This window comes from Paralichthys olivaceus, chromosome 13 (assembly GCF_024713975.1).
Source record: "Paralichthys olivaceus isolate ysfri-2021 chromosome 13, ASM2471397v2, whole genome shotgun sequence".
Classification (NCBI taxonomy): domain Eukaryota; kingdom Metazoa; phylum Chordata; class Actinopteri; order Pleuronectiformes; family Paralichthyidae; genus Paralichthys; species Paralichthys olivaceus.
Window position 1 is genome coordinate 20920713 of NC_091105.1, and position 19541 is coordinate 20940253.

The 19541-nt window shown below is 40.0% G+C and overlaps 1 protein-coding gene across 2 annotated transcripts in view; it reads left to right on the top strand.

Annotated features, from left to right (window-relative positions):
- The window catches only part of LOC109632063 (zinc finger protein 236), a 51925-nt gene that overhangs the window by 18832 nt on the left and 13552 nt on the right, over positions 1 to 19541 (top strand). The window contains exons 8-22 of one of the 2 annotated variants that reach the window (XM_069537762.1): positions 434 to 607; positions 1488 to 1665; positions 1852 to 2124; positions 2664 to 2867; positions 3067 to 3199; positions 5273 to 5533; positions 5707 to 5939; positions 6303 to 6425; positions 9463 to 9605; positions 10787 to 10887; positions 13481 to 13632; positions 13962 to 14138; positions 15494 to 15794; positions 16695 to 16798; positions 17329 to 17772. In XM_069537762.1, coding sequence (XP_069393863.1) covers positions 434 to 607; positions 1488 to 1665; positions 1852 to 2124; positions 2664 to 2867; positions 3067 to 3199; positions 5273 to 5533; positions 5707 to 5939; positions 6303 to 6425; positions 9463 to 9605; positions 10787 to 10887; positions 13481 to 13632; positions 13962 to 14138; positions 15494 to 15794; positions 16695 to 16798; positions 17329 to 17772 — 3001 coding nt within the window. The remainder of the gene's footprint in view (positions 1 to 433; positions 608 to 1487; positions 1666 to 1851; positions 2125 to 2663; positions 2868 to 3066; positions 3200 to 5272; positions 5534 to 5706; positions 5940 to 6302; positions 6426 to 9462; positions 9606 to 10786; positions 10888 to 13480; positions 13633 to 13961; positions 14139 to 15493; positions 15795 to 16694; positions 16799 to 17328; positions 17773 to 19541) is intronic. The other variant, XM_069537763.1, reaches the window with a different exon arrangement.

The following is a 19541-nucleotide window of genomic DNA, read 5'->3' on the forward strand; positions in this document are numbered from 1 at the left end:
CAGCTCGCCACATCCGAATCCAACAGAAAACCTTTGGGACGTGATAGAAGAGGAGATTGGCAGCATAAATGTTCAGAAATTATGTGATGTAATCATGTCAATATCTTGTGAAATCCATGACATGAAGAACTGGCTATTCAGAGAGCGAAATGAGGCACCAAGTATCTTTTGCATGTATTTAGGAATGCAAAAGGCTTACGCTGTTTATGACAACATACACCCTCTTCATGGCTTTGTCTTTATTGGCATTATGCACGATTAATCAAAGAGTCAGTGATTCAAAGACACACTGACTAACTTTTGGTTCAATAATGCTTTGCTAGTTCAATGCTCCACAGAAGCCTGAATTAAAATAAGGCAGATATTATATCATGGCCTGTCCCTTTATCACATTGCTCCTCATTCTCTTCATTCCATCTTTCTTCCCCCGTAGGAAACAGAGACGACAGGTCAGGGGCCGGGGGTGTCAGAGGGCGGCGAAGGGGTGACAGATGTCATCCAGCAACTTCTTGAGCTGTCTGCACAGGTCAGTGGGGAGACGGCGCAGCCCCAACCTCCAGAGCCAGCTATTACCATGGAAACCGCCATCAACCAGGACATCTTGCAGGTAAGTGAAACAGATGCACTCACACTAAATGTATTAGATGATCAGAACAAAAGCCAGTGGTATTCAGAACCCTGCAGGCTGACTGGAAACCACATACTGCAGACCAAGCCTTTCTTATCCAAACATTTATTTTAAAGAGATGCTCCACCTCAGCTCTAAGTCTCTTGATGTGATGTCTCTTAAAGATTAAAGTACGGACAACAACTTGTCGTTGGAAAAGGTTAGGTGAAGGTTACGAGAGGTGCTTATGAGTGGCAGGTGTGATGGCTGGGAGGAGCAGCCGGGTGGATCCCAGAGTACTGAATGGACAAAGGTCTTCAAAAGCCAAAAACGGGGCCACGCCTGCACACACATATACTCACATACACACTCTGCAAACAGACAGACAGGGAACACAGACAGACACATGAGGGTGGAGAAAACCACAGAGCCCACTGGGAAACGGAGGCTAAAAGCCACGATCATAACACAGGGTTTTTCACGATAATGCATCCATCTCGGGGGAAAGATACAGTATTGTAATGAATTTCCTCTGGAAAGCTTTATGGATGAGTACTGCAGGAGAGTTGAATAGAGCCTGTGCTCTGCACCCCAATTTGCTGTGATTATCACTGAAATTTGGTTAAAGACCATGGCTTTTTTGTCAGTATTTGCCAATTCATGACAAGCCATACCTTATATTCTTGAATATTAAAGTAACAATTGTAATAATAACAATGCAAATTATTCTTTACATAATTAGGTTATATATTTTTTAGTTATGTTCCATGAGTTTTCATGATGCTTGATATGATTTGATTGGTATACATTAACTTTAGTTAATATGTATATGTTTTTTTAAGCTGTGGCCTGTGAGCACATTTCTCTTCTGTATCTGCAGCAAGCTCTGGAGAACAGTGGGCTGAGTGTGGTCCAGCCACAGGGTGATGCTATGTCGAGAGAATCGCAGAACCAGACCACAGATGGCGCTGCTGTAGAAAGCAAGAAAGTACAAGGCCCAGACAAACCGATCAGGGAGAAGAAAAGGAGCATTTTCAAGAAACCCATACAAATGCCAGGTAGGGGGTAAATGTCATGACTGTTTGATTTGAAATCTGTGTTGAAGTTCTACTGGGTTTATGGTGCCATTCAGTGAAATTACTGATTGACCCTACTTTTCTCTTTGAAAAAAATCTCACATTTTCACCCAGTTATGTTCAACTGACATAAACGATTGACCACTGCCTCATGCTTTTCTTTTCCAGGCTCCATCAGGGAAGAGAATGGTGTACGCTGGCATGGCTGCCCATACTGTTCCAAGGAGTTCAAGAAACCCAGTGACCTTGTTCGCCACATCCGCATCCACACCCACGAGAAGCCTTTCAAGTGCAAACAGTGCTTCAGAGCTTTTGCCGTCAAGAGCACCCTCACAGCACATATGAAAACGCACACGGGTATCAAGGCTTTTGAGTGTCAGTGCTGTCTGAAGTGCTTCTCCACTTCTGGCAGCATGAAGGTACACATGCGGCTGCATACAGGTAAGAAGCAGGTCCACTTCATGAAAGGGTTATACTTAAAGCCAAAAGGAAATGAACATTAGTAGGCACAGATACTTTTTTTCCCCACAGCTTATTCCTCATGTCACATCTATTGTGTCAACATAATCAGAGAGAGACTATTGATCTTTCTTTTTCAGCTATATGTTATCATATAGCTGGACCTGTGTGACCATATTGGTGCCTCTTCAGGTAGAGGCTTCCTTCTCCTTGCAATCATTCTTTGTTTGCTCCTTCTAAAGATGAAGAAAGTGTCTATGTTAGGTGTTACATTAGCTCACAACATGTTGCTCTAAGCTTTATTTCTCATTGTCTCTTGTAATCAAAAGGCTGTGTAACCTTAAATAAATAAAATAACAAGAGCTTACATTTTTGGATCATGTGTAACTTTCATATTGTTTGTTTAGATTGGTTTAGGCATAGTAACTCAGGGTTTTGATGTTTGTATCAAAGTGCCTATGTCAGCCTAATCCTCTAAATACTAATTCTCCAAACGCACTGCTTTTACCCACTCTGCTCAGGTGTCCGTCCTTTCTCCTGCCCTCACTGTGACAAGATCTTCCGAACATCAGGCCACAAAAAAACACACATTGCTTCTCACTTCAAAAGCGTGCAGCATAAGAAGCACAAATTTCCGCGGAAGTCCAACAAAGCCAAAGTGTCGAAGAGTAATCTACCTCTGCCTGACATCCCCCTGCAGGAACCCATCCTCATCACTGACTGCAGTAAGGCCACGTGTCAGCAGTCACATGTTATATATATAAAGGGTGTTGTTCCATCTGTTTGTAAGCATGCACACACATCTTCTGGTGCCCTTGGGACGGAGCGGAGTGCATCAGTGGCATTCTTTCTTGTGTTTCTGCACAAAATGAAATACCTCTCCTCTCAAGTCCACATGTTGCTTATCCATGTTTTACTTAACAGGCCTCATCCCATCCCAGAACCCACGCCTGGCTTTCCAGCAGTACCTGGAGGTGGTGGGCAATGACCGGCCTTATAAGTGCCCGTTCTGCAGTAAGGCTTATAAGAAATCAAGCCACTTGAAACAGCACGTCAGGTGAGGCTTTTTAACACTGTTGAAACTTCTTTGGGGATTATTTCTCTCTCTTCTATGTGGCAGTTTGATGTCAAACTAGGCCAAGCAAATAAGATAATTATATTATGCAGCAATATTAGTTTGAACCAATGAAACCACACTGAAAACAAAGGTTATAACTCCATTTAAAGTCTCTTCAATTAATGTCACCATCCGGCTATGGTGTACCACCTGTGTATATATAGGTATGTGTGTATATTTTTATGTAAAAATGTTTATTTTTAACACAATCTCTTTAATTGGAGGAAGTATAATTGGGAAACATTAGTGACTTGTTAACTGAGAGGACACTGACCCAGATTTACTGGCTGAAGGTTTGATATTTGTGAACAGGAAGTTGAAAAACCTGCTGAGTGAGGATGGACCAAGTTCAATTATTTCTGATTTATTTCACTATAGCTTGAGAAAGGATGCGAACATCCAAAATTGAATAGTGTAACAAAATCGTATGGAATGGAAGCTGCAATTTTGTGTTTTTTAATTTAGTTTTTTTATGGATCATATGTCATAACAGAAGCATTTATACAAAAGGAGAACAAAGGGTTGCCAAGGATAGAGCCTTAAGGGACACCACAGGTCACCATCAGAGCTTTCACTGCTTCTATAGGATTTTAACCAACCATTTTTGTATTATAACAAGTGAAATAAACTCTGCTGATTGAGGTGACACCTTTTCACCACTCTCAAGCCAAAATGTCTGCTTAAATATTTGCCCAAGAATGTTTACCATTTACCATTCTGCAGAAAATGGTCTGAGCTCTACAACTAGGAGATTGATTGAGTGTTTTCGAGGGCAGAATTACAAATCTCAGAAATCTGTTTACAGTTCTCAAAAACTTAGGCTCCTATCTGACAGCTACAGAGACTAGTGTTCAGCTTGGGAAGTTTACTTTGGCTCAAGCTTCAGAACCCCAATATCCCATCAAACAAGAATGATCAAAACAATCTAATTCAATACTCTATGTAAAGGTTCTTTCTGGAAATGTATCTTTTCATTAGTGGCTTGTTTAAAATCCTGATAGATGAACAGTACAAGCACTTTGTTAAACTATACTTTAAAATGACCTTGCCAACCCTGCATAACCTAGAATATTGGAACAACAGCACTAAGTAAGATAAGTAGCCTGAGCACTCTGCTATTCTAATCTATGCATCTCTCTGGGATTTTCATTTTGACACCATTTGTCTTAATTTCAATACTGAAAGGTTAATCTAAATAATGATGCTGTCATCCTTGCAATGCCTTTAGATGGTTGGTGTCACTCCATTTGTCTTCCTTGTTGGCAGATTTAGGATAATGGCTCGTATCTCAAATAGAGCATCAATATCTGCCACCAGTGACAGTTCCTTGGATTCCCTGATGAATTTGAAACAGCAACACCAAAAAAACACATCAGTGGGTTTGAGTCATAAATTGTCATGACAGCTCACTCTGAGCCACGCATGCACCTTCCACTTTATCATGTCAGTGGTTTGTAGTAGTTTTTTCAGGTTTGTCAGTTTAAATATTCCCACATTTTAAATTGTTAGCATCAAATGCAATAATTTCAATTAAAATGTTAGTACAAGCCCCCAACAAACTCATATAATCCTTCAATGTACTTCATGTCTTCCTTAAAGGAGACTTGTATAGGTTTTCTTTAATATGTCAAATGTCTACAAAGTTAAAAAGCTCAAAGTTCGTGGTAAAGGGAGCTACCCTAAGAAAAGACAGGTATTTGAAGCAATATTGGAAGCCAACATTTCCTACATGCACCTGAAGCGGTTGTCTAATCACAAGAGAGTTGCTTTGTGGCTTTATCGGGAGGGGGGCCTTAAAGAGACGGGAGCTAGTTTCAGGCTGAAAAGAGGTGCTGCAGCAATGGACAGGATGAGGACAGTTATTCATTTTCTGACCATTAAAGCTGTAAAACCTTTTCATGTAATTTCACAATTTTAAATGATGAACCTGAATATGAGCATAATTTGTCTCCTTGAAGACAAAATAATGAAACTGCTCTTTAATGCTTAACTGCCATCCTTTTATCATGGCAGGTCTCATACGGGAGAACGACCCTACAAGTGTGTCCAGTGCAGTCGAGGTTTTGCCTCCTCTGGAGTGCTCAAAGCTCACATAAGGACACACTCGGGCCTCAAGGCGTACAAGTGCCTGATGTGCGACACAACGTTCACCACCAGCGGCAGCCTGCGGCGCCACATGACCACCCACAGTGACCTACGACCTTACATGTGTCCCTATTGCCAGAAGACCTTTAAGTCATCACCCAACTGCAGGAAGCACATGAAGACACACAGGTTGTGTGTTTGTGTCTTGTTGTGTGTTTTTTGTATACTTCTCACCACATACTTACATACCATAAAGTGCACAAGTGATGCAGTGATAAGGAAGGACTATGCAGACCAGTTATGATAAATTATCCCTAGAATTTTAGATCTAATGTTTTGTTTTTCTTGGTACACCAAACCAGATATGAACTGGCCCAGCAGCTGCAGCCCCAGTCGACAGATGACCCACTTGGAGCAAGCTCTGTGGCCCATGATATGCAGGTGGAAATAGAGGGCGATTCTCTCCAGCAACCACCGGCCACCTCAGTAGAGCAGCAAAACATGCTGGGACTGAGTCAGACAGAGGTTGTGAATGGAGGTCAACAAGTGACACTGGAGGCACCGCTAAGTGATCAGCCGCTGGTACAAGGAGAGGGTAAGAATAACTTACGTGGGATTTATTGTTTGTAAGTTTATGTGTGTTGAGAACTTCACTTGAGAACCCAAATTTGCACCAATGACATGAAAACAAATGTGAAAACGATCAAGTTATGAGAACAGAGGTGCTGTAAGTTAGATTTGTAGCAATACAAATTCCTCTCTCTCTGAATAAGTATTAAAAACCTCCTGGAATGATCAACTTCCTCTCATTTTCATTATACAAGAACTATATAAATTGTCTAGTGCAGTAGTCATGACTGCACCTATCCACAGTGTATTTAATGGCATTTCAATTGTATATGAACTTGTGTTTACTTTGCATACAAAAAAAGTTCAGTGTTAAAATTTGAGTCGGTAGAATCTCTTTCTGTGTTGACAGATTCATATGTGGCCACCCAGCATGCTTTGCCTCAGAATATCAGCCAGTTTGAGACACCAGCACTTCCTCAACCTGCCTTTGACCAGCAAGCTCTAGCGCAAGGTAACACACACAAGCACTCTCACACACACACACACACACACACACACACACACAAACACACACAGATTTCCTTCATCAAGTCTCATTCATTCTGGATATTTCTCATGTCAGGTTGCAGCAACCAGTTTTGAAAATGTAGAGAGGACCCGCTCCTGGTGTAAATATAAAGTATTTAAATATAAAGGGCTCATTCTAGGTTAAAGAAACACACTAAAACATCACTAGGATTAATTTATATTCAATTTCTGCCAATAGATCACTTTCAACTAAATCTTACACACTGAACCTTTAAGGAGAAATCAATCAAAAAAACAACGTTAATGAATAAAAGCAATTTCCCATGTTGCAGCTGTAGTGCTGAGATGGTAGTTTTTGTTGTACATGAGCCATCTGAGAAATTGCCTTATCTCACTGTTTCCTTTCTTCCCTCTCCACTGTGTAAGCCAGTGCAGTGCAATCGCTTCTTTACTCCCACCAAATAACTCTCCATGTTCCCACCATGCCAACTGATTGTTGTTGCCAGCCTGGATTCTGTGCTATCACAACAGTGGTCCCTGTACAACTGCTGCGGGCAGCATAGCAAACTGACAGCAAACATCTGTCAGGCACATCTACCTTTGCCATTCTCTCAGGAGCCACTTTATCTTTATTTTCATTATCTGACTGGAACAGACCTGGAGTTTCATCATTTTAGGTACAGGGCCATATTGCCTTGAGTGTCATTACATTTTCAAGGTTACAGACTTCATGTGTCTGCGCAAGATGTCTCTTGAGCATCTAATGATATTTGAACGCTCAAATATAATTGCTGTCATGGCTCAAGCATTATCACAAGAGTTATTATTTCATTGAATTCCTAAGGTTTATGATCCTTGGGGGCTTCTGGCAGTAACCCTGTATTAAATATTTTTTATTGACATTTTTTGTTGGCTCACAACAGTAGCCTCTCTTATCTCAGGATCTTGTTCAGTAAATTGCTGCAGCTCAAATACTAAAGGTGGATGTCCTTGGTTTAAGACTGACACAATGGATCTGCAGCAAATTAAGATAAGAGAGGCCACAGAATGTATGAATACTGAGCTGCTACACTTGCTGACACCAAACTCCTTCAAAACCACAATTAAGAAGCTTTTGTCTGTTATCCTTAATGGATTATACAGCATATATAACACAGATGTAACATCTAGTGTCCAAATTGCAAGGGCTGAAAAAAATTGGACACCTAAATGTTTCATTGGCAACTGTGTGTCGTTTCAGCCTTAGGTCATCTGCTCTAAAGTGCTCCGCTGTGGCTGAGAGTTGACTGATTGCCATTTAGTTTGAAGTTGAGGTGTCAGTCATTTTGAGGACTAAAGTGACAAGCATAATAATAATGATGATAAAAAGCAAAAATCTGGGTAGCCCAAGGCGCAAAAGCCTTAAGGATCAGCAGAATATCTTTTGAATTGTGAGGAAAAAAAACCTTATGACTGTCCAGCAAGTCAAAAATGTTGCACCAAATTGCACACACGTCAAATCAATCAATTCCCTAAATGTGCCATTTTTTTCATCAAGGTCCATTAATTGGTCTCTGGGAAATCTGTGAAAATGTCAAAAAAGGGTCTTATCTTGCATTGTTAAAGAAAGTGAAAACAAAGTCCTCAATCTGCCCCTTTGTCCCGATCCACGGTAATGCAGCCAATAAACAAACAAATATTGGACAGCGGTAAAAACGAGGTTATCAAGGTCAAGGTTATTCTCTTTGCAAATGCACGATGCCTCAACACAAAATGTAAAACATCCTAATCTAAAGCATTCCTGCTGAGGCCTTGTGAGCTCTCAGGTGAGACACCTGCGAAACAACACTGTGGTCAAGCTCAATAAAAGAAACATTAAGTCACAAACTCGTGGACATACACCAAAGGAAAACTTCTGAGTTATGTAGCAAAGTTCTATGGACTGAGAGGAAAAATCCATCTCTATCAAAATGATGGAAAGAGGAAAGGGTGGAGAGAAAACAGGAAAAGCTCATAGCTCAAAGCATGTCACCTCATCTGTGAAATATAGTGTGTGGATCTGTTATGGCTCAGTCATGTGTGACTCTCAGTGGCACACAAGCATTTATTGATAATTGCATTGCTGGCGGAAGCAGCAGGATGAATGCAGGGGTATACAGGAGCATCTGTCTGCTCAGATTCAGCCAAGTGCATCAAAGCTCATTTGACGACATGTCATTATTTGGGATGACAAAAATCCTCAGCGTATGCCTGAAGCAATATTCTGAAGAGGTGGAACATCTTTGACTGACTGAGAAAGTCACCTGAACTTGAATGAGGCTGCAGTTACTCTCTGGGAAAGCATCAACAGGGAAGATGACTGCAATAGAATATATCCGCCCAGCCATCTGCTAAAATAGGATTGATTCAATTAAAGGCTTTGTATTTATTGTGTGATCCGGCCTGTATAGAATTTGATTTCCTAGGAAAGAACAACCCAGACCGTGCCTTTTGTGCCACAGCATGAATGTTTTTCAACTACTTTGGTTTCTGCATGTTGTTTCACAACAAGCAAACACGTGTTTCTTTGAGAACGAGCAGATGAATGACATATGGCCTTGTAAACATCCATTATGTCCACAGAGCTAACACATATGTTTTGCAGCAACAGATTCAATTCTGTATTCTGATTCTGTAAATCATCCAATATATTTCTGCTGCAGACCGCCGTCCCAGTGCTGGTCAGTAATGAAGGATTGTTTTCAAAGTTCATTCAGAATCAACTGTTCCACCCTCCCTGCTGGTGCGGTCAAGTTTCTGCCTGTTGTTTTGCTGTTTTGTGCTGAAGTTGAATAAACTCAGTCACCTCAGTTTCATAGTTTCCAATGATAATTTTTTTGCTGAGAGGTTTATTGACTTATCAACTGTGTTTTTGATGAGTTGCAGATGCTGATTATTGATCAAGCATTTATGTGTAATAACAAGTCCCAAAAAGTTCTGTATGGATCCAATATTTCAATGTTCATAGTTTTGAATCTGATCAGTGACACGTTTGTCTCCAGGCTTCACCATCACTGAATCAAACTACAGTCAGCCCCAGTTCTCCACCGTCCAGCAGCTGCAGGATTCCAGCACCCTGGAGTCCCAGGCACTGTCCTCCAGCTATCACCCCCCCAATCTGCTCCATGTCCCCAGTGCTGAGGTGGTGAGTAGTGGACTGCTTGGGCCTAACATTAATTTGCCTGACCTCCAATTCTCTTATCTCACTCTTTTTTTGATATATTGTGACTGAATATTTTATAGCAGGGTATGTGATTGATTTAAAAGATTAGATTTTGGAATAAGTAGATTTGCATATTGATGGCACACGAACTAATCTCGAAATTATACTGTAAGTAAGTTTCTTATATTATACGTCGTTATATTGCTTATATTATTGAATGTCTAATTAAAGCAAAGATTGGCTTAATTATCACACTGTTAATCAATGATCTTGTCTGGAAAGCCTCTTCTTTATTCATTTTTTGAAAATATCATTGTCCTAATTCTTCCATTTCTAGTGTTCATTCCAGTTTTATTTCTAACAGCGGGAATAGTATAACGTTTTTTTTTAATATTAGGCAGATATATTAAACAATCAGTGTTACATTTTATAAAAAGATTGGTACCAATTTCAAGTCCTTGTGTTAAGCGAGGAGGCTGTTAGCCTAGCCTACACTTGAAGCAAGGGGAAACCACTAACCTGTCTCAAACGTTTCAACATACACCTTACCACCTGGAACGGTGGACAAATTGTTTTTTTTAATTTTTTTGTCAAGAAGTACTTAATGTAAAGCTATAAATTGTCCTTTTTGACATTTCTGTCGGAGAACAGTTTGAACAATTGGTTTTATGTATTTTTAATTATCATAAGCACATTCCAGTTTTGACAACATTGGTAAGACAATTCTTCCTTGTCCCTTTCCTCTCAGTTTACAAACCAGCTTTACTTTCATCCACCCACATGTTCAAACTCTGCACCTGACCCCACCCATGTACATCTTAACCTCTAGCATCATCTATTGTCCTCTGTCCCCTCAGTGACTCAATTCTTTGTGCAGGACATTATTATCAAGGGAAAGGGGTTTTATACAACCCTTGGTTAAATATACAACTTTTTGATAAGCAATTTTTATGTGCTCGTAGGTGTATTTTTTCTTGAATGCCAGGCTCGTTGTTTCCCCATGTTCCATTTATTTAATTCATACATATTATACATAAACAAAAATTGAAATGGTCTTTTCTGAACAAAATGTCAAACTATTCCATCTGGTGACTTGTAAGATGAAATAATTTCCTTGTGACAATGTGCATTTAAGTCATGTTGGCTTGTCTTTGGTTATCCAGACGAATGGGCTTCTTCAGCAGAGCAGTCAGAATGAGCTTCAGCTGACTGAGGCACAGGACTACCAGGACAACAGTGAAGACAACACTAAAAGAGCCTACAGGTTTACTCTTGTGTTATTAAGAGTGTTGCACGTGTGTGCATGTGTGTGTGAGTCCGTGCCTGTATGAGTGGCTTCATAACCAACGCTCACCATTTCACATTTTAGATTCCAAACCATTGTAAAAGCAGTGGTTATGCTAATTATTGATTCTCAAAGCTAATCACTGCCTGTGTTCTCCACAGATCCTCTGATAGCTCTGTCAGAACAGAAAGAGGAATTACTGTGATCCTTAAGATCAATTTGTAGTAGTTAAATCCTGCATTTGAATAAGTCTTTCCAAGACATCTAGTGACTTTCTCAAACCTGTCCCTGCTGTCTTGGCTGGATGCTTTGAATTGTACTTGATGTTGTTTACACTCTGTTCATTGCGTTTTCAACCCTCCCCCCCTCATAAAGCCTCCTCTCTGCTGGATGCTGCCACAGCTCCACTCTACTATAGACTTGGCATTTACCATTCAATGAAGCAAAACCTGTTTTTCACCAAAGTGCTTGGATTTCAGGCCAAAGAGTAAAATGTTTGTGCCATCAAACCAGAAAATCTGCACACAATGTGCTATGTGATCCACCATTTAGGCTTGATTACATTGCTGCTAAACATTGAGGTGGTGCAGAAACTGTTCAATAAAATTAAATTGGATAAACAAACGAAACACATATGTTGACATTCACATTCTAACTCGGGTCGTGAGATACAGATGATAGTTAATGAGGGCAGCCACTTAAAGGGATAGTTCATTATCTACTCACGACTATGCCGATGGAGGAGTGGATGAAGTGTTTGAGTCCACAACACACTTTTGGAGTTTTAGGGGTAAGCAGTGTTGCAGCCAAATCCAATAAAATTTAAAAAGAAACAAAATAACTGAAAATGCCTCCATTCTGCTCCTGTGATGTCATCAAAGTGTCCATAAGCCCTAACATTCCAATTTGACTCGAAACTGCGGTTTTACACCATGTTTTCAGCCTAAATGTCGTCTGATATTCTCCTCTGGAGCTTCGTTCTGGACATTTAAGTGTAAATGACACAGTTTCGAGTCATAGTAGAATGATGGAGCTTATGGATGCATGGATGACACCACACAAGCAGTATGGAGGCTTTTTTTCTGTTGTTTTATAACGTTTGAAGAATTGGTCACCATTTACTTAATTGGTCAAATCATTATTGTTTAAAGACTGTTTTGCAGTTAGTAACAAAAATATCATACAACTAGCTATGATATTATTACCTCTACCAAAGAGGTTATGTTTTTGCCCATCCATTGGTTTGTTTCTTGGTTGGTTGGTTTGTCAGCAGGATTATGCCAAAACAGATTTCCATAGAAGTTGATGAAAGGATGGGACATGGGCCAAGGAAGAACCAATTAAATGTTTGCACAAATCAGGATTTCCCAGGGAATAATTCATGGAGCTTGATGAACAATATCTGGCATATTTAGGGGAGTTATTTTTCTCTCTCGCTTTGATCAAGCAAATTTACATGTGGTTTCATAAGGGTGTAGTGTTTTTTCAGTTGCTGTACAGATAAAGTGGACTAGAAACCTGTATTTACCACCAATGTGTAGCTGAGATAACAGAATGTGGCCTTAGCTATGAGGCTTGATTGAATTTGTGTGAACTGTTGGGCCTTGGTGGAGGTATACTCTACTGAGTTTCATTCTAGTTATTACTACGAGTTAGTTGTCCAGTGTTAGGTTCAAGTCTGACCTGATGAGGTGAGAAAAAACATTTTAGGCACTTGTGAAAATGCTGTGAAGGGAAGGTTCTTTCACAAATGATAGGATTAAGAATTTTTCTTAATCAGTTTACTTCATTAATGTCCAGCAAACAGAAATATACCTAAATCAAATCAATATTTAATGTGACCATCTTCTGCCTTTAAAACATTCTTTCAGCCAGCACCTAAAAAGTTAACAGCATATATTGTCTTTTTCTATTTTTACTGTTACAAAAACACACACATTAATGCGATGATTTGTAGTTGTATGTATGTGCAGCCAAGAAATAGTGCAGTACATAAGTCCCCATAAATCCAAAATGTATTTGACGATTTTAAGTTTGACTTTTTCCTGCATATTTTTAAGTCCTCTGCTTCAGATTATCACCCAGCGTAATTAACAGTTGGCTGCACCGAACCTGCCCATGCAGCAAATAAACAAACCAAACCTTTATTTCACCGGCCAGCTGCTGTGGGGCCAGTGGACACTTGGCTGTCAGAATGATGCAGAGGAAGTGGCAATAAGTTACTTCAATTGGGTTGTTGCTGGTGCTTATGATGAATCCTGTTTGTTGTGGACATTTAGCATTCTCTTGAATATCAGATTGAAAAAAAGAATGTTTCAATTTGAGGAATTCTAGTTTAGAAGCTGCTACCTAATCTGCATACTATGAAGCAAACACATACTTGCATATTAATTAATGCCACATTAATTTAAAGCTTCTGATATTCACTTGGCAGACTACTTTTTTTTCATTTAAATATTCCACTATAAATAATGTGATGGTTGGATCAGTGATAGTTATATACTGCATAAAAATCTATTATTTTGACATTAGCAGTAAACATCCGTCACTGATGCACTTTCTCCATCTTCAGGTGCAATTGGTGTAATAAAGGCTTCAAAAAGTCAAGCCATCTGAAGCAGCATGTGCGCTCCCACACAGGGGAGAAACCATACAGATGCCACCTCTGTGGACGAGCCTTTGTGTCTGCCGGAGTGCTGAAGTCCCACCTCAACACACATACAGGTGAGCTCGCTTTAGAGTCTAGTGACTTCAAGAGATGATAAATCTCTTGAAATTAAAATAATAGTGTTTAAATTGGAAAATATATATATTTTTAAATCTACTGTAATTATCTCCCAAAGCTTGGCACTGCATTTCATTCACATCACAATTACAATTAAAAGGTTTTGACTGAAATTTGATTAATTTATTCATAATCATCCATTCTTGTGTGCTGTGCAGTTCAAAATCAGTGAACAAGTGGGAAAAATGAATATACTTTGTCCCTATACAGGAAAAACATTAAGGTATATATCATCCTGAGACCTTCTGCTCTGATCTCTCACTAACAGGAGTGAAGCCCTTTAAGTGTAATGTTTGCGATGCCTCGTTCACCACCAATGGCAGCCTGAGTCGCCACATGATCATCCACATCAAATCTTTCAAGTGTTCCATGTGCGACGAGAGCTTCAGGACCAGCCCGCTGTGTAAAAAGCATATGAAGAAGGAGCATTCTGTGGACGATCAGAGTAAGGAAATAAAAATAAACAAATAAAAAGAATTGCAGGATATATAAACTTTCTAGCAACAAGAAAATGACAGTGAATAGGGGAATGCATATGCAATTGATCAACATAGAAGGGATGGATTTCCGTCTGCTTTTTTACATCAAGATAAAAATGTTTCTGTGTGGACAGGGTTTAAGCTGCTGACCATTAAAGGTCCAGTGTGTAAGATTTAGATGAAAGGGAACTATTGGTAGAAATTTAATGTAGAATAATTCTCATGATTTTTTCACTAGTTCATTTCATCTAAATTATATGAATTGTAGTTTTCTTTACCCCAGAAAAGACCCTTTATATTTAAATACTTTATATTTACCTCAAGGGGACCCTCTCTACAGAGGCCACCATGTTTTTTACATTAGTCCAGACTGGACAAACTTAACACCTTTTGAGTTTTTATGACAACTGAAGCTACCACAGGTTTGGAAGGGGAGGGTGAGGTCAGGGGGGTTCAGCTGCAACATGCAATTTCAACACTAGATGTCGCTAAATTGTACACACTGTACCTTTAAGTGTGAGCACAAGGCAAATACTATTCTACCAGTTATTGGTCCTGTTACTCAAGTCTTTGAGGAACAGGAGGAAAACCACCATTAAGTGTGAGTAAAACAACAAAGAAACATAAAGAAGGTATAATCTGAAGTTGTTATAGAGCTTATGTTCAGTTGACTCCCCCTATTGCTCTGAGGAATGATATTTCTAAGTAGAGTCAGCAGCAATAAACATGAAAATATATAAAAATTCACAGGTGCTACATCTCAACCGCCATCTTTCTGTGATTTGTAAGGTTGCGAAGTTCAAACCTTAATACAGTGACGTAACTGTCTTAACACAGTGGTTGGAAAAATTACCAGACTTCAATGTGAAATTATTAAAATTAGAGTTTAAATTTTTTTATTTATAATTCAGTTTGCTAAACATTGCTGTGCTGTAGATTCTTACCTCCACTGTTACAAAGTACAGCTACACTCGTTCTACACTATCTCATGCTCAAAAGCAAATCTGATCAAAAAAGTAATACGTGCTGTTTACATGTTGATCTAATATACACAAATAAAAGAATTGCAGCATTATATTCATCTCAGTATGTGGGAAAAAATATATATATAACTTTCAAAATATATAAGCAAACTTTCTAGGAATATGTGAATGAAAGTAAACAGGAGAATGAACATGCAATTGATCAAAGTAGAACAGATCGATTTTTGTCTCCCTTCTTGCATCAAGATGAACATTTTTCAACATGGACGGGGTTTTAGCTGCCTCTAATGAAATGTGAGCATAAGACAAATAATGATAATACACTCCTATTCTCCTAGTTATTGGTCTGGATAATCAAGACATTGAGGAAGATGAGGAAGACGAGGACAGCGAGCAGAAGCTGTCAAAGAGGAGGGGTTTGGAGATCATTACTTTCACGGAGGAGCAGGCGGCTGAGCTAGCGAAGGATCCCGGTGAGGAGGCTTCTGTGTCAGAGCGGATCCTCGCGCAGTCTGCGGCTGAGAGGGATCGCATCAGCGAGATTAAAGACAAGGCTGTGGAGCTGGAGACAGAACCGAAGTTTGCAAACTGTTGCGCTTACTGTCCCAAGAGCTTCAAAAAGCCCAGTGACCTTGTCAGGTAATTATGTCTGTGATCTTGTCAGTTATGGAAACATGTTAGTTTGCCATGGACTTCATCAGACACTACACACTGCATGTTTAAACTAGAGGCCCAACAGTCCCCTTAAATTCAACTCAAGCTGCATTGCACACACCCATAGATGTCAGTTGCCTAAATGTGCCCGATTATTTTCATCCAGAACCATGAATTAACTCCTGGCAACACAGAAAACTGATCCGGACCACATCACAATTTCTACCCTGACCCATACTTCATCCTTCATCCTTCCACCAAGTTTTGTGTAAATCTCTTCAGTTATGTTTTCTTGCTGGCAACAGGCAGAAGTATAAACACCCAATTGGCAAAACACAGTACATTGCTGGAGGTCAGGTCATATTTTTCTGTTGCATAAATCAAGCTTTGTTTCCTCCCACACCCATGTGGCAAGAGTTTTTAGAATACTTTATCCATTTTAATGAAACTCGTCCACTGTAATCAAGTCGCAGGTTAGCAGGTCGTCCAATTTCCCCATGCAATCAACAGAGTCAGTTCTGTGCCAGACGTCCCACTTAAAGATACATTTGGCAACGGTGACACAAGCTAGTAAATAATGCACAAGGTCACTTAATATTCAGAACTTATCTTCAACGGGTGTGAAAACATTCGGACATAATTGTGTTGCATAGTGTCATGGGTACTTTACGAGATGTTTCAGGACCAGTGTTTCCTGTGGGAGAGAAGGACTTTGGTCTTTAGTGAAAGGAAATGCTATGGGCTTTTTTAATCCCTCTGTACAATTCTATTGGACATGTACAATAGACATGTACAGAGGCACTGCTGTATGTCCCCACACCTATAATCTTCTATCTGTCCTTTTCCCCTTTAAATGTGCTTGCGTTAATCTACCTCAATGTCCAGGCACATCAGGATCCATACAGGAGAAAGACCTTACAAGTGTGATGAATGTGGGAAGAGTTTTACAGTGAAATCTACTCTGGACTGTCACGTAAAGACGCATACAGGTTAGTGTTTTATTCAAACAATTCATTATTTTAATAAATTAAGAGGTTGATGTTGTTTTACTTTATTACAGGCTTCATATCGGTCACATTGTGAATCGTAATCAAATTGATTCGCATTTTAATTTCAAGTGTGAACACAGGAACTTAACGCTGACCACTTGTGATCAGATCTCTCCAGACGGACCTTTTAATAACAGGTCTAAACAGGAGTTTTCTATCAAACTATGTGTGTCTCTGTGTGTGGCATTATATACCTGTTATGAGTATAATGTGTTTTCAGTTCAAATGTGAACTTGAAACCTTGTACTGTTAAATAAAAAGTTAAAGCTTCCTCACCTGATACCAGACTCTCAGGAGCAATCTTTTTCATTTAAATTTAGCTAAATTCAGGACAGTTACATTATTGCTTCAATAACCTATTACACACAAAGAAAAGAGAGGACATCTTTAATTTTGACCAAAGAGGCAGTTGAAGAGTGATAGAGTTCATGATTAGTTGACCAAACCTAACGCTCTACATATCTTTGCAGGTCAGAAACTTTTCAGCTGCCACATGTGCAACACCTCCTTCTCTACAAAGGGCAGCTTAAAGGTGCACATGCGCCTCCATACAGGCTCCAAGCCCTTCAAATGTCCCTTCTGTGAACTCCGCTTCAGAACATCCGGACACCGCAAAACCCACATCCAGTGTCACTTCCGTCCAAATAGCGACAGCCGCAAGTCCAAGCGGTCTGCCTCGTCCGCTGGACATGTCAGTCAGGGTCAGGACCCAGGGACAGCTCAGGCAGTGGCCCCGGGTCAGGGGCAGCAGCCGGCTGCTTCAGAGGCTCTTCAATCTGTGGGTCTGCTACAAACGTCCAACTCTGACCCCAGCATTTACCTCCCAGCCAGCCAGGTCCTGACAGGGCAGTTTGACCAGAATCTGCTGCAGCCAGGGCTGGTGGGACAGGCCATCCTGCCAGCCTCTATGTCAGGTAGGGATTATAAATCTGTCGACACACGTTTGCTCAGAGAAACAGAAGCTGCTTTCAGACATGCACTGAACCCCTCCGGATGATTTCAGGAGAATATCCGGAGGAGCTATATGTGAGAACGCAAATGTCAGAATCAGTTACTGCAGACATTCTCCAGTGTTTTACCTGCGAGCACCGGCTTTTAAAGAATCTGGAGAATGTCTAAGTCCGAGGACAGGAGGATTATGTCTGGAGGATTCACTGCAAGCGAGTATGTGCGTTGATGACGTTGCTAACACGTGACAGATGCAAAAAGTGAAAAAGCTAAATGAATATAAATATCTCAGTATGAAAAAAAAGAGATTACAGTGATAAGGGCCAGTGTGGGTGTTGTAAACAAAAACATGAATTCTGCAGCAGAATTAATACATTATGTCCTGCCAGCTACACCACCCCTCACCTGAACGCTCTGGACATTTTCCTGTTGTTGTGATTAGTCTGACTTGGACAGTCCCCTGCTGCACTCTTTATATGTGAAAGGCGAAGTGGCCAGACCCACTTGTGCAGACATTCTCCAGAGTGAAAACAGCTAGAGAGAGAAGTTTGAGATGAATCACGCAGAGCAGTAGATAGCTTTTGCATTTGCAGCAGATCTGTTTGTTACAGAGCTTTGAATTTTTGTATTAACTCATACTGGGGTACAACATTTTTGTTAGTCAAAGAGTCACATGGAGAAGCCACCAACCTCACATTTTTATTATCATTTGGCCTCTACTCTTAATGTCAGACGTTGATTAATACACAGAAGTTTCTGAGTGTAACAGAAATTCTGCAGCGTCCTTTGGTCACTTGTTAGCCACCTTCGGTGTACTCCCTTTCCCCCAATCACCAAATGCCTTATTATGGTTTTCAGGACAACCAAACATTTACTTATGACGTCTGACTCCACTCCACTCACTGCATTTTTGTGGATCTCTTTAAGCCTCTGTAACAGGTTTTCACACTTCAGGAGCCTAGCAATGAAGGTTTCCCTGTGTGTGCTGATAAAATGGTTTGGTTCTTGAATAGTATAAAAATGGTGAAGGAAATGATACTGAGCCTCAGTATTGAAAGAGTTTTTTTCTGAAATCGACATTATGACTTCTCTTGATATGACACACGTATAAGCGACACTTGAGGTACCCACTTGATCATTTGGGTATTGGCAATTGGACGATATGACTGAGATGAAGATTGCCTCATGAATTGCTTGCTGTATTTCACAAAATTCAAGCCAAAATGGCACTTAACAGAGCACATATCTCTGCTGAGCCCCAGTAATCCTACTCTCTATCTAGCTCTAATAATATAAAACATATTTACATCATGTTTTAAACACTGAGTTATACATTAATTATGTTAAAAGTTCTCACACTGTGAAAGAAAGTGATGCCAAAGAATCTGCCCTTTATTTGCTACCTTTGACTGTTAATGTACCAAATAGCTTTTCTCGAATTTGATTTCTGTCACTTAGGTAGTTCTGATCACACTGATATAATTATGTATTATCATTATTGACAGCTAGGAATGGCTCATGATTGGTGGAGCACCTGTATTGACAGAACCTTGCTCCAGTGGCTCCATCCCCGGATTGCCACTGTGCAGACTCTGGCTACAAATGCAAAAGATTGCAGCATTTGTATCAAGCATATCTTGGCTTCACCTCCGGATAGTGGGAGGAAGTGTAGATGCATCACCCATTTTTCTATATAGTTGAAATATAAACAAATCAGCAACAATAGTTAATTGAG